We start from the raw sequence: 12,642 nt of genomic DNA, 5'->3' as shown, positions 1-12,642 counted from the left end.
TAATTAGTGTCAAACACGTGCAATCTTTGAGAGTGACCCAGCGTCAGCCTTGCTGTTAAATTAGTGTTCCTGCTCTCTCATTCCCTGCCTGTCTACACACGATCACCCTCCCCCCACCACCCCGACCCCCGTTAACTTGCACCTCTCCCAGTGGAAGATGAATTACAGCAGGGCTACTGTACAGAGAGGCGAGATACATTTGCTGACATTTTCATACAACCCCCCACCTGCTGCACGCATGCATGCACGCACGCACGCACGTACGTTCAGAGTTCACACGCACACTTTCTTATCATAGCCGTAATATGGTGGTGTGTTTTAAAGCACATCTTTACCTGCCTGACAGAATTAGATGTCAGAGAGATTTTCTCACTTTAACAGAATCTTCCCGCCACGAAGAAGTAAATCTAAAGTAAAAATAACCTATTCGGTCTATCAAGTAACGATTGTTTGAGTTTGACAGGTACCGCCGCCCTGCCACGCCCCCATCCCTCCATCCCTCCATTCCTCTTTCTCTTTTCTCTCTCCCTCCCTCTAATAAATTGTGTGCTGCTGCCTTAGTATCCAGAATGTCACAAAGGAAATCCCCAAAGTGTGGATTTAGACTTCAGATGAATGCAGGAAATGTAAAATGTAAAACTCTGGTGTCTGTGGGGCTGAGGGACTCTGACGTGAACAGACTGCAAACATCTGCCAGTTGTTCAGTCTTCTCAAGTTTTATATCATAAAATTCTGACTTGAGAAGACTAAACAACTGCCAGAGTTGTTTAGTGTAACGATGATAGTACATCATATATATTACAATGTATATTATCACCGTTAAACTAAAATTAAGCTAGCTGTTAAAGGACCACGAAATTATATGGTATGTCAGTTCACACTGGAATTTGTCCTGCGACCCAGCAGCCCTGTATGCAGAATACACAAAGTCGAGTATGCTGGGACACCATGGGCTCTATTTTCGTCTATGCTGTAGATCGGCTAGTTGAACTATTCAAAACATATTTCGATAAAAGTAGTTTTAGGGATAAGGGATTTAGCATGGACGAAAATGGAGCCCATATCTCCTTCCTGAAGGTATAGCAACCTATATTCTCCATACAACGCTAGTGTCAGTGTTAGGTGATATTCCTTGCCAACCTTAGAATATTGCTATCATTATGTGGATGTATATAGCCTCTGAAGTGGTTGTCCAACAATCAAGTTGTTGCAGAAAAAAACAAAGTGTGTGTGTGCGCGCGCGTGTGTGCGTGCAGAAATGCAACTGTGGTGTGGGATTTGTTTGGGACATGCAGAACTGAGTTTACATCTCAATGTAACCATGTACTTGGTGACTGCTCACCACCACCAACACCTGAGACACTTTTGCTTTCATTTCCAAAGCGTGGTTGGAAGCTTTTGATGCAGGTGCTTCTTTGTGTGCTGTGAACAGTCAATCCGGTGCACAAATGGACATTATCTTTTGGTTTGTCATGGACTCATGGATCCTTACACTTGATCAATAGCATTCACATATCATTATGTCCAGCAGCCTCTGAGGCCCGCTGTGTTCTTTAGTTCGAAGCAGCGGCTAGACACTCTTAAACTCTTCTAACTGTGTGGCACACGCTGTCTACATTTTAACAAGCATGATAGTGTGTGTGTGTGTGTGTGTGTGTGTGTGTGTGTGAGAAAGAGTGCTTGTTTGTTTTTGTTGGACTATGGATGGAAATTATCTAGCTAAATCCGGCATGTTTACATGAGATTATGTTCAATTGATTGCATTTTTGTACATGTATTGAATGTTCATCAAACTGCACTTTCCCTTAAACAAACAAGTAAAGTTTGTTTGTTTGAATGATTTAGAATAGATGCCAATGCTGGAGGGACCCCCCAGAACAGGGAGACATGCAGTAATTGAAGTCACACTTTTTGTCTGTCTGTCTGTCTGTCTGTCTGTCTGTCTGTCTGTCTGTCTGTCTGTCTGTCTGTCTCTGTCTCTGTCTCTGTCTCTGTCTCTGTCTCTGTCTCTGTCTCTGTCTCAGATTCCAGGGCTGGAGAGGGCGCCCCCAGAACAGTAGACCATGCAGTCATTGGTGGCGTGGTGGCAGTGGTTGTGTTTGCCATGCTGTGTCTACTCATCGTTTTAGGACGCTACTTTGCAAGACACAAAGGTTAGAAGGCCCTTTTTGCTTTTTCAAATTTATGTAAGTGAAGTTGCATTTTGGTCTTTTTACACCTAGGTTACACTTTCTGTGATTTCTTTCCAGACAGTGAATATTGTCATTCATCCATGGGGTTGAATAGTATTTGGTCCTTTTTTTCTTTTTCTTTATTTTTTTAACGCTATCTCTACTGCTGGCTGTTAGCATTAACCCCAGTTCGAGGGGCCAGCATACGCGTTCACTTTAAAATGTTTGCCCACCCCGCCGCTCGCTACACACACTCTAGTATCATTGGAACACGCACACACTCTTTACCTCTCGTCAGAAGCGTTTACATGGCGGCAGCGTCGCGGTACAAGCACAAATTAAATCCGAAATGTGGATGGCAGAAAATCCACCAAGGACAGCGATCCAAGAATTCGACTTATGGCGGTTTGAAAATCCTCCTTTCAACTGCTTTGCACTGTGACTATATTTGCAATCCCATAGTTGGAACGGTGGGGCGGTTGCTATAGGAACCGGACCATTGTTAAAGGTTTCTGCAGGCATCAACCATTATATAGACTGAGTATACGTTGGGGTACGTATATATACAGACTTGGGATATGACGCCACCTAGCGCCGACGTAAGTATATATACGGACTTGGGGGGAAAAGAGTTAAGTGGCATCTATAGCTATATATATACCTGACAAACAGGTTATTAATATAGCAATCTTGGTAATTGGTATGGACAAACTATAGATTAAATCAAGAGTATGACCCTGATTGTGTGTTGGCCCTGAAGCACTTTGCATTCTATTCAGCGTATCAGTAATGCTACTTCGGTCGGCAACACTCGCATCACAACTATATCTAACCATTTATTGCAACAACGCAGAGATCCAGTGTAGGAGAGAGACGTATTGAAACGCCTTGTTGAGGGAATGAGGTGTGATTGGTGTGTAGAAAAGTGTGGCTGATTGAGAGCAGTCAGCTGACAGCTGATTACAGCTGAGGCGTATATGACTCCTGTGCCCTGTATGAACTAACGCGAGGCTTCATAAAAATCAGTGGGTACAGTATGAGCCAACTCTACGCCCACAGACATTTCAATTAACTCATTTACATACATACATTTTAAGAGGCATGCGTGACTTGGTGCTCGCTCACTCAACTTGGGTTGACCATGATTATTACAGTCACGGGGGCTTGATCTCCATAATCACAAGGGTGTGCATTTGTCCGTGCGTCATGTGACTGACATGGATGTCGCTCAGCCCTTGACCTTGTCTTCATTATCCTCAGGTACCTACTTCACACACGAAGCCAAGGGCGCCGATGACGCAGCGGACGCAGACACAGCCATCATCAACGCAGAGGGCGGACACACCAGTTCAGAAGAAAAGAAAGAGTATTACATCTAATCAAAAGAGGACCCCCTCATCACACCAAGTGTCCTCTTTGGGACACAGCGCTGTTTGGGGGGAGGGGAGGGTGGGAAGGATTTAGAGGGTGGAACCAGGGATTTGAGGGCACTTAGTGATTATTTTTTTGGTGGGTCAGTAGTGTAAAGAGAAGCGAGGAGCCGAGCTGAATTTAGACTAGCCTGCAGCTGTATAGATGGAATGTTTGATGTACAATAAAAATAGGGGGGTGGGGGTTAGGGATTGGTCAAGAAGTGGTCATATATTGCGGTGGGGTGGGTGCTGTTGGGGGGGGGGGGGGGGGGGGGGGCTGTGATGGGAGGGGGGGTGGTTGGGTGCCAGAAATCACTGTAGAGAGCTTCACCATTTGACACCTCCCCAATACTGCTGGTACACATTTTTTGTTTTATTCAACCGTTTGCAGAAAATTCTGTGCCTTGTTCTGAATTTGTTTTCTATTCCCACTTTGGAGTTGTGTTGAACCCCTTTTAGCATTGCCACCACCGTTGCTTCCCTGTCTCCCACTCTCTGCATCTCCATTCTTGTAAGTATCTATGTACTGTTGGCATTCATATGAGGGTAACATTACACAGCCACTTTACTCGGATCCCCCAGTGTGTGTGTGTGTGTGTGTGTGTGTGTGTGTGTGTGTGTGTGTGTGTGTGTGTGTGTGTGTGTGTGTGTGTGTGTGTGTGTGTGTGTGTGTGTGTGCGTGCGTGCGTGCGTGTGTGTGTGTGTGCGCGCGCACACGTCATGTGTTCTCCTCCTGCATACCAAAAGATCATGAAGAACCTATTTCCAATATACTGTGATTTGTCTCAAGCCACTACCTTTATCTTATCCCCCTCCAAAAAAACTAAAAACTAAAAAAAAACCTTTTGACAAGTCCAAAATGCATGGAATGCTTTACATATCATAGTTGAAAGGACACGCAGTAAATGAGAAACAGGTTGTTGTATACTACATGCCCATCTCATCCTCTCCTGAACATCACCACATACACATCATTTAAAAGGATGGAATGAAGGGACAATTTTGCGTGAAATGATCTTGCACCTCTGTTTTATTTTATTTGGCTATAGCATATTGTTCATGGTGTATTGATTTAATTTGGGTTATTGTCAAAACAGACCTCGTCAGAAACATTTGCATCGCCTCAGAAAGAGCTAATAAGTACAACATTATTTGCCCTCATTGTGCTGAAATAATCAGATTTTCTTTATTATTATATTATTCTTTTATTTCCTGTTAATTTTGTCTAAGTGGAAACACAGTACTCCTGGAGGCTTTTCATTATTTGTGGTGTTGGTGGTGATGATGATGATGATGATGATACTACTTTTATTTCCATCTTATTTATATTTGTATTCTTTTAATTAGGAAGACAAGTAAACAAGTATTCTAAGTTATTTACCGTAGTTCCTCTGCCAACCTGCTGCATTACTGCATTGCCTACAAAGTCGAATAATAATTAATAATGTGTTACTAATGTTGGCCATCCACCACCATGTGTAATGCAGACATCTACATTCAACTGTCCAGACCAAACTTCAGACATTTAAGAAACTTCAGAAATCAAACTCATCAAGAGAAACAATTTCTTTCTTTTTCTTTCTTTCTTTTTATTTTTTTAACCTGAGCCCTGTTTTTAAACTTTTTAAACCACAAATGAAGAGTGAGCGTAAAATGTAGAGTTGGTCCATTCGTTCGTCTACGGACGTTTTGTGTTATTATTTTTATTTATTTTTTATTTTTGCTTAATTAATGGCTTATTCTTATATCTGTCTGGAAAGGTTATTTCATTGGTTCCATTATTCTTGAAACAAGCAAAAAAATCGAATAAACAAACAAACAAACAAACCTAAATTGACAGCCTTCCCCTCGTTTGTAGTCCAAATCATAAAAAAATATGCCAGGTATAGTAAAATTATATAAACCCCCTTCAAAAATAAGTTGGTCAAATAAACAATTCAACGTTTGTACAAAGTTGGGATGGGCATTTCCATTTTGTTTGTGGTCGACGACTAACAATAAGCCTATTATTCGACTTGTCGTGACATCATCGCCAGCCCACCCCCAACATAGACCATTAATTGCACGCAACTATCATGAAATAGATGCTATTTCAATTATTATTATTCTCTTTTTCAAAATGGTTCATGTGCTACCGTGAAAAAAAATGAGAATACCTCTTATCAGAAATGACAGTGTTCGTGCAAGCGCTCTATCATATCCATATCAAATACTAATCTTGTACAAAAGCGGAAAAGCAGAACTCTAGTTTGCTCTTACTTTTTCTTCGAGGCAGCTGCGGTGGAATTGGGAAACCACTGGATTACATGCAGCCAGTCCACGCGATATGTTCGGGGTCATAAAGCTGTCACTAATTGCAAACTTAAGTGTGCGAGTGTGTGTGTGCGTGCGTGCGTGTGTGCATGTGTGAAATAACACCAACATAGTTGAAAAAATCTTTTAATTTTCTCGGTTGTGAAAATTATAATATTGATATCGACGAGTCGACAGGTGGATTTGTCAACTAATAATGCCCATCCCTAGTACAAAGATCACATAGTCAAAGTGACTGTCAGAATCTCACATGGGTTACGCAAAAAAACAACGTACTGTATGAAGGTTCACCACATCACAGAAAGACTGTAACCTATGGAATTAGACACATGTATCATACACAAATCCATGTGAAATAGGCAAATATTGCAAATAATATCTGTTTAGGATTTAAACATGAATTGTGTTACTACTTAAAACCAGGAAGGAACTGATATTGCTTTGCTGCAAGTACACGCGTGTTTCACAACTGGAATGTATTACAGCAGACTGGGCCATATTCAGCACATTACAGCTCTTCTGTGTATATGGTTTAGCTATGATCCAACATTTTTCAATTGTGTAAACATCTTGTACTTCATTGCATGCTTGTACATAGTACAAACCTCTCTATTCCTTCTCTGTCTTGCTCTATCACCTGCTTAAACATATTGAGGACATATTTCTTGGTGCCAGTAAGGGAGTGTTAAGGAATGCCAAAAATCATTTATCTATTTGTGTTTGGTTTGATTTAGGCTTAATTTGTTTGTCTTGTTTCTTTTAACAAATCCATGGGATTGCATATTGCCCTCCCCTTTCACTCAACATGGCAATGTGCTTATGAAGATGGTGAGATATTTTGTGGAAATCAAAATGTAATAGTCAATTCCCATGTCAAAGTAATTTGTATGTATGCAAGTTTTAAATTTGCAATTTGTGTACAGTGACAAACTACCACACATGAGCACACGGCTGCACGCACGCACGCACACACACACACACACACACACACACACACACACACACACACACACACACACACACACACACACACACACACACACACACACACACACACAGTTAGGGAATCACTGTCAAAATGAGGTTGGAGGTGCAATGAGTGCTTGCACGTCCCTAATCAAATAGTGCTAGTGTATTTTGATATCCATCTAATGTTGCTTCCCCAGGTTTAAAAGAGAGCATGCAGGCCAGGGTTGTTGTTAGATGGAGGCTAGAGAAGGGAGGTCGCATGAATGGTGATCTTGAATCTGTACGTTTCTTTTTTTTCTTTTTTCTTTTTTTGGACCTCATTTTTATTTCAAACACTGTACTCACCAAGGAATTACCACTAAGTTTAACACTGTATGCTGTTGACAATGCTGTCTGTCTGTTGCGTAGGTTGGGGTTTTTCTGACTAGGTTAGATGGTTTTCCAGTCTGGTGTTAACTGACTTGTTATTGTTGCTTTATAATTCACAGAGCAGATGTCAGTTCCATCTGTTAGATTGAGATTGTGTGACTTGTATTTAACAGTGAGTACTATTTCGCTTCAGTGACGTGTGGCAGCTTCCATTCAAACACAACTCAAAATCTGTGCTTGCCAATAAAGGAACAGAATCCTGAATATTTGTCTTCTCTTAAGCTGATCTAGTGAACTTTGATTTGTAATTGTTAGACTTTGTGAGTTAAAAGAAAGGAGTGGGTTTGGTTTAAGTCCAGTGCTAATCTGACAAAAAGGTTCCAATATAAATAAACACAACCTGATCAAAAACATTTGGGTGGACTTGAATTTTCAGAAGAGGTTTTTAATTGCTCAGATCTTCATGTTAGAATTTTTAATTTAGGTTATTGTGCGTTTAATTCCTTTTTTTTCTTTTCCACCAAATGCCCCATTGCTACCAAAAGTAGAGATAACTTGGACTTTGGTCTCACAGTGTAACTGGTGTAATTTTGTTTTCCAACTAGATTCCACTGTTAATGTCCAGTCTCAGGTTCATGCATTGCTGACTGATGTGACTGCATCTCAGGTAGAATGCAATGTTTAGGCCCCACCTTTCGGTGACACAAGAGCAAGTACAATGCATCATCATTAAAAGCAAGTACAAAAAAAAGAAAAGAAAAAAAAAACATTTTAGATCCAAGAGACAAAATTCGTGAAATATTTTGCATATATGCTGTCTTCTGTATTTTTCTTAATATTTGGTGCACTGTATATGTATTAAGTATTACTTTGTATTGACATAGTTCACAACGGATGCGTACTCTGTTTATTAGGATGAAGCAGAAACAGAATCAAATTATTGTGGCTGTAAAACTGTCCGTTTCCACGCACCGCCGCCTTTGGATTTTTACGGTTCATTCCCAGGACGTTTCATTGTTTACCACTCATGTTTCTAGATTGATTATTTTTGTCTTTCTGCTGTTCTTGGACAATGTTAATGTGTATTAATGAACAAACAGAGATCCACATTCCCATACACATTTTGTATTGGTTCATAAATAGACATTTTTACAAAACAATGAAGAGTTCTTGTCTTAATAAAAAAAGAAGATATTAATGTTCAAAGTAATTGGAGTTTGTGTTGTTTTTTCCCCACATCATTTGGACTGAAAAGATCAATCAAGTAAGACTTTAGTCTTGTTGGGCTATTGTTTCTCAACCCTTTTTGGGCTAGTGCCACCTATCTAATAGCCAGGTCCCTTACCTCATCAAATCCTGTATGTACATTCAAGACTCTATATGGCCACTACAGAATTCATTCCATATGTTGATCTGACCACCCATGTCAAAGCGCCAGCGCTCACCCAGCAGTCTGCCGTCACCCAGGCGGATGTGTGCAAAAAGGGTCACGCTTCTCGCTCTCAGGTTGTCTTACTGGTGTACAAAAAAAGAAAAACAACAATGAAATAAAAATAAATAAATCTGAATGAAGTTATCTTTAATTACATTATTATAAGTAATACTATTAGAGTTGTACTATTACTCGAACGAAAATAAAAGCTTGGGGGGGGGGGGAGATGCAATGCAAATGAAAGACATATACTGTGTATCCCTATTCCCTGACATAATTTTATAGCTAAACGGACAGAATTCTATTTTATTTGAATGATGAAACCCAGCTGCCTTTAATAGTTGGAAATGGAAATTGCGGAAATGGAAATTGCGGAAATTGTAATTGCGGAAATGGTGGAAATGGAAATTGTGGAAATGGAAATTGCGGAAATGGTAATTGTGGAAATGGAAATTGCGGAAATTGAGGATTGCGGAAATTCCGGAAATTGCAAATTGCGGAAATTGAAAATTGCGGAAATTGCGGAAATTGAAAATTGCGGAATGTTTAAAATTAAATTGCGGAATTTTTAAAAATCCTCAAAAATGATCTGGAACGGCTTGTTATAGCATGCCGTGTCGTGTTTTAAATCCTCAAAAATGATGAAGACTATAGCGATGACCTCTGAGACCATGGACGAATGAACCATGTAAATACAACAAATTGAGCAGGGCACTGCAGGGAGTTGCACCCCGTTCCAGTAAACCAGAAGTACGACACCAGTGCCTTAGTTTTTGTGTTGTCATTTACAGGTCCTTTCGTTGAAATGTAAATTTTACATTTCAACAGTAAAGTAATAGGGGTCATACCTATGTTCCCTCAGCCCTCAGAGATACTGAGATTTTACAGTTTACTTGCGCGCTCTGCTTGCGCACTAGTTGCAACAAGCAAGTATGCACTCTACAGAGTGCAGTTCTAGTTTTAATTATGTTTGGGAGACAAGAAACACTTCCCTGGGGGTTTTATGTGGGTAATATGTTTTTAGATATTTAGTGTCTGTGATGTCATGGACACTGGTCTCACTTCCTTCCTGGACTACATGTTGTCTCAGTAAGACAGCCCTCCCCATATATCCACAAGGTGGGGTGAGTGCAGAAAAGCATTATGGTAAATGTATGTAGTAATCCAGCAGTGAGACCAGTGTTTCTTGTCTCCCGAACATCATTAAAGGTGTAGGGAAACGGAAATGGTGGACATTTTGAAGTTTCAGCTTGAAATGCTGGCTCTGAAGTTTCTCAGAATCCCTCCAGGCTATGGGGTCTCAAAGTCTGTGACTTCCTGCACATGAATTTTGTTTGTAAACAAAGTGACAGGGAGACATGGGGAAAAGCCAGCGGATTATTTATAACCAATACACAACCTATATACATATTTTAGCGTAATAATTAAAACTTTTAATTAAAAACGAGGAATACACTGTCTGGATGTCATCTTGAATGAGATTAAAAACACAGCTGTGGAGGAGGACAACAAAGCATGGGAATCAAACTGGTGAGCTTCATTTTTATTGGCTTTTATTGATGTGAATCTCTACAGGTAATCACGCAGGATGTTTTTGTTTTCAGGAAGTAATTAAAAATATATTTTTATGGACTTTTGATATAAAAACACATACATGAGAATTTGCCCATTTTTTTGGCATCCATTGTTAGGTATGCTCATATGATGACCACGTCTAAAAGTGTGAAAAACGTATTTTTCATTTCACTATGCCTTTAAAATAAGATCTGGTTGCAAAAGGGGTGAAGTGGCCCTTTAACAGGGACAGACTGTATATTTCGTATAATACAAAACAGCCACAAGACTTTTCAGTTTATCTCTGGGTCCCAGAGGGTTTTGAGATGGTATATGGTGTATATGGTGTATGGGGCGTTGGTAATCTGTATCATAAAATGAATGATCATTTGGAAGGGAAGTGAATTGGATATCAATCAGATGGCATTATATATACTATATGATATGAAATGCACCCAGTCCAATACCCCAACATTCCCACTGGAATATGTTGTTCAGAATTTACTCTAATCTAAAACAAATGGAAGTACTGTACCTGTAAGCCACAGGAACAGAAGGCATTTGTTATGAGGCCACCTTCAATGGCTAATGTATTCAAGGTAGTATGATTGGCTCCTTCTGCCCGCCCGGCATGTTCAATGTATACTACAAGATGATTGGTTACTGGGTATTCCCATGATCTCCAGACTTGGACCTGATTGGCTCCTATCCCTGTGGTGCCGTCCAATCAGGCAGGATCATCAAAAAGCCTAGTGGATATAAGGGCCTCTCCTTCCATGCTCTCAAGCCAGCTTTTCATGCTTTTTTTGACAGTCAGAACATTTTAAAACCACTGGTATCAAACTATAAGAAACTATAAGAACCTGACAACAAACACTAACACCTCAGTAATGATTCAGTGATTTTATTTGGATTACTGAATGCCGTAATTGAATTATATTTCTGCTGCAAATGGGACTTGTTTGATTGGCTACTTACACCTGACAGGGAGACCAGGCCACACCCCCAATTACTCAGGTGTAAGTAGTCACTGATTAGCCCCTCCCCTATAAAGCCTGCTGCCCATGCTCCATTTCCTGTTTGGTCTTTCTTTGTGTGCACTGACTGAGCAAAGTAGGAAACTGCTTGTAGCACTTTTTGAGTTTAGGCCATCGATACAATTTTTGGACTTTGTGGTCCTAATGTATGTTTCTCAGGCGTCCCCTCTCTACGCATCAGTGTTGATGACCAATGTGCAGAAATGTTGCCTTTGACCTTCATATTGTGGTTCTTCTAACAAGCCTCTGCTTATAGGCTTGTCTACTCTCACCTTGGTGAGTGGTTACCTTAGCACTTTTAATGGTTTCCCAAGATGGCATACCATCAAGTTGCAGTCACACATACAATTCCACAGTACTTAGTTCTTAGCCCAAATTGTTGTTTGTTTTTGTATTTAATTGATTGGTGTTTGTTGTAATAAATAAGTGAAATGGAATTTGTTTGATTCAATTAAATAATGTTTCCTTGAGTCACTATAGAATAGCTCAAAACTCAGCCTATACTTGATTTGATTGACATGCTGCATGCCATGAGTGTATAAAGTGTTGTTTTTTCTAATTGAATTGAGCTACTCTAAGATGAGCTGTGGTCATAACAGCGCTGTTTGGTCATTAAAGTGTTTTCAACTAGTTTCTCATTTTATTGTAACAGTCTAAAGTGAGAACAGCAAATGTTCTTTAACAAAACAAATTAAGTGTAAAAAAATATATACTAATCATAAAACACTTTTTGATAAACAGGCTATAGTGCATTTGTTCTCACTTTTAAAGTAAAAGTCTAAAGTGAGAGCAATAAAATGTACTTAATTTGTGATCATCAGAAACTAATACATTAATATGATAACAAAGGGTATGACATTTTAATGACATTACTTAGGCTGAAACAAAACATCTCTATTTTCTTTCAATGAAAGTGTAAATCTGTGTGCAGTCTCTAACAATGTTCTACCAGATGGTTTTAAGCAATCACCTAAATCTCAGTTGAGTCGCCTATAACCCATCGTTTTTGTCAAATTGCGGAATTGCGGAAATTGCGGAAATTGCGGAAATTGAGGAAATGGTAATTGCTGAAATTGCGAAAATGGAAATTGCGGATTTTTTTTTCATTTTTTCATTTTTTTCAAATCTTCAAAAATGATGAAAAACTGCGCGCTATAGTATGCCGTACGATATGGGCTATGGCCCACGGTCCAAAATGATGAGAAATGAGGCTAACTTTTTTTTTCAAAATTTCAAAAAACATGGGCTATAACCCATCGTTTTTGTCATTTCGTCATTTTTTTCAATCCTCAAAATGATGAAAAACTGCGCGCTATAGTATGCCGTACGATATGGGCTATAGCCCACGGTCCAAAATGATGAGAAATGAGGCTAACTTTTTTTTT

The 12,642-nt window shown here is 39.7% G+C and overlaps 1 protein-coding gene across 2 annotated transcripts in view; it reads left to right on the top strand.

Moving 5' to 3' along the window:
* Positions 1-3,595, top strand: part of cadm1a (cell adhesion molecule 1a) — a 313,887-nt gene extending 310,292 nt beyond the window's left edge. For both annotated transcript variants that reach the window (XM_080780364.1, XM_080780365.1), the window contains exons 9-10: positions 2,025-2,153; positions 3,432-3,595. In XM_080780364.1, coding sequence (XP_080636490.1) covers positions 2,025-2,153; positions 3,432-3,550 — 248 coding nt within the window. In that variant the 3' untranslated portion in view covers positions 3,551-3,595. The remainder of the gene's footprint in view (positions 1-2,024; positions 2,154-3,431) is intronic.
* The last annotated feature ends 9,047 nt before the right edge of the window (positions 3,596-12,642 follow it).

The sequence above is a fragment of the Protomyctophum bolini genome (assembly GCF_963924005.1).
Source record: "Protomyctophum bolini genome assembly, chromosome: 13".
In the NCBI taxonomy this organism is placed as follows: Eukaryota; Metazoa; Chordata; class Actinopteri; order Myctophiformes; family Myctophidae; genus Protomyctophum; species Protomyctophum bolini.
The sequence above is the reverse complement of the archived record's forward strand: the minus strand, read 5'-3'. Positions and strand labels throughout refer to the sequence as shown.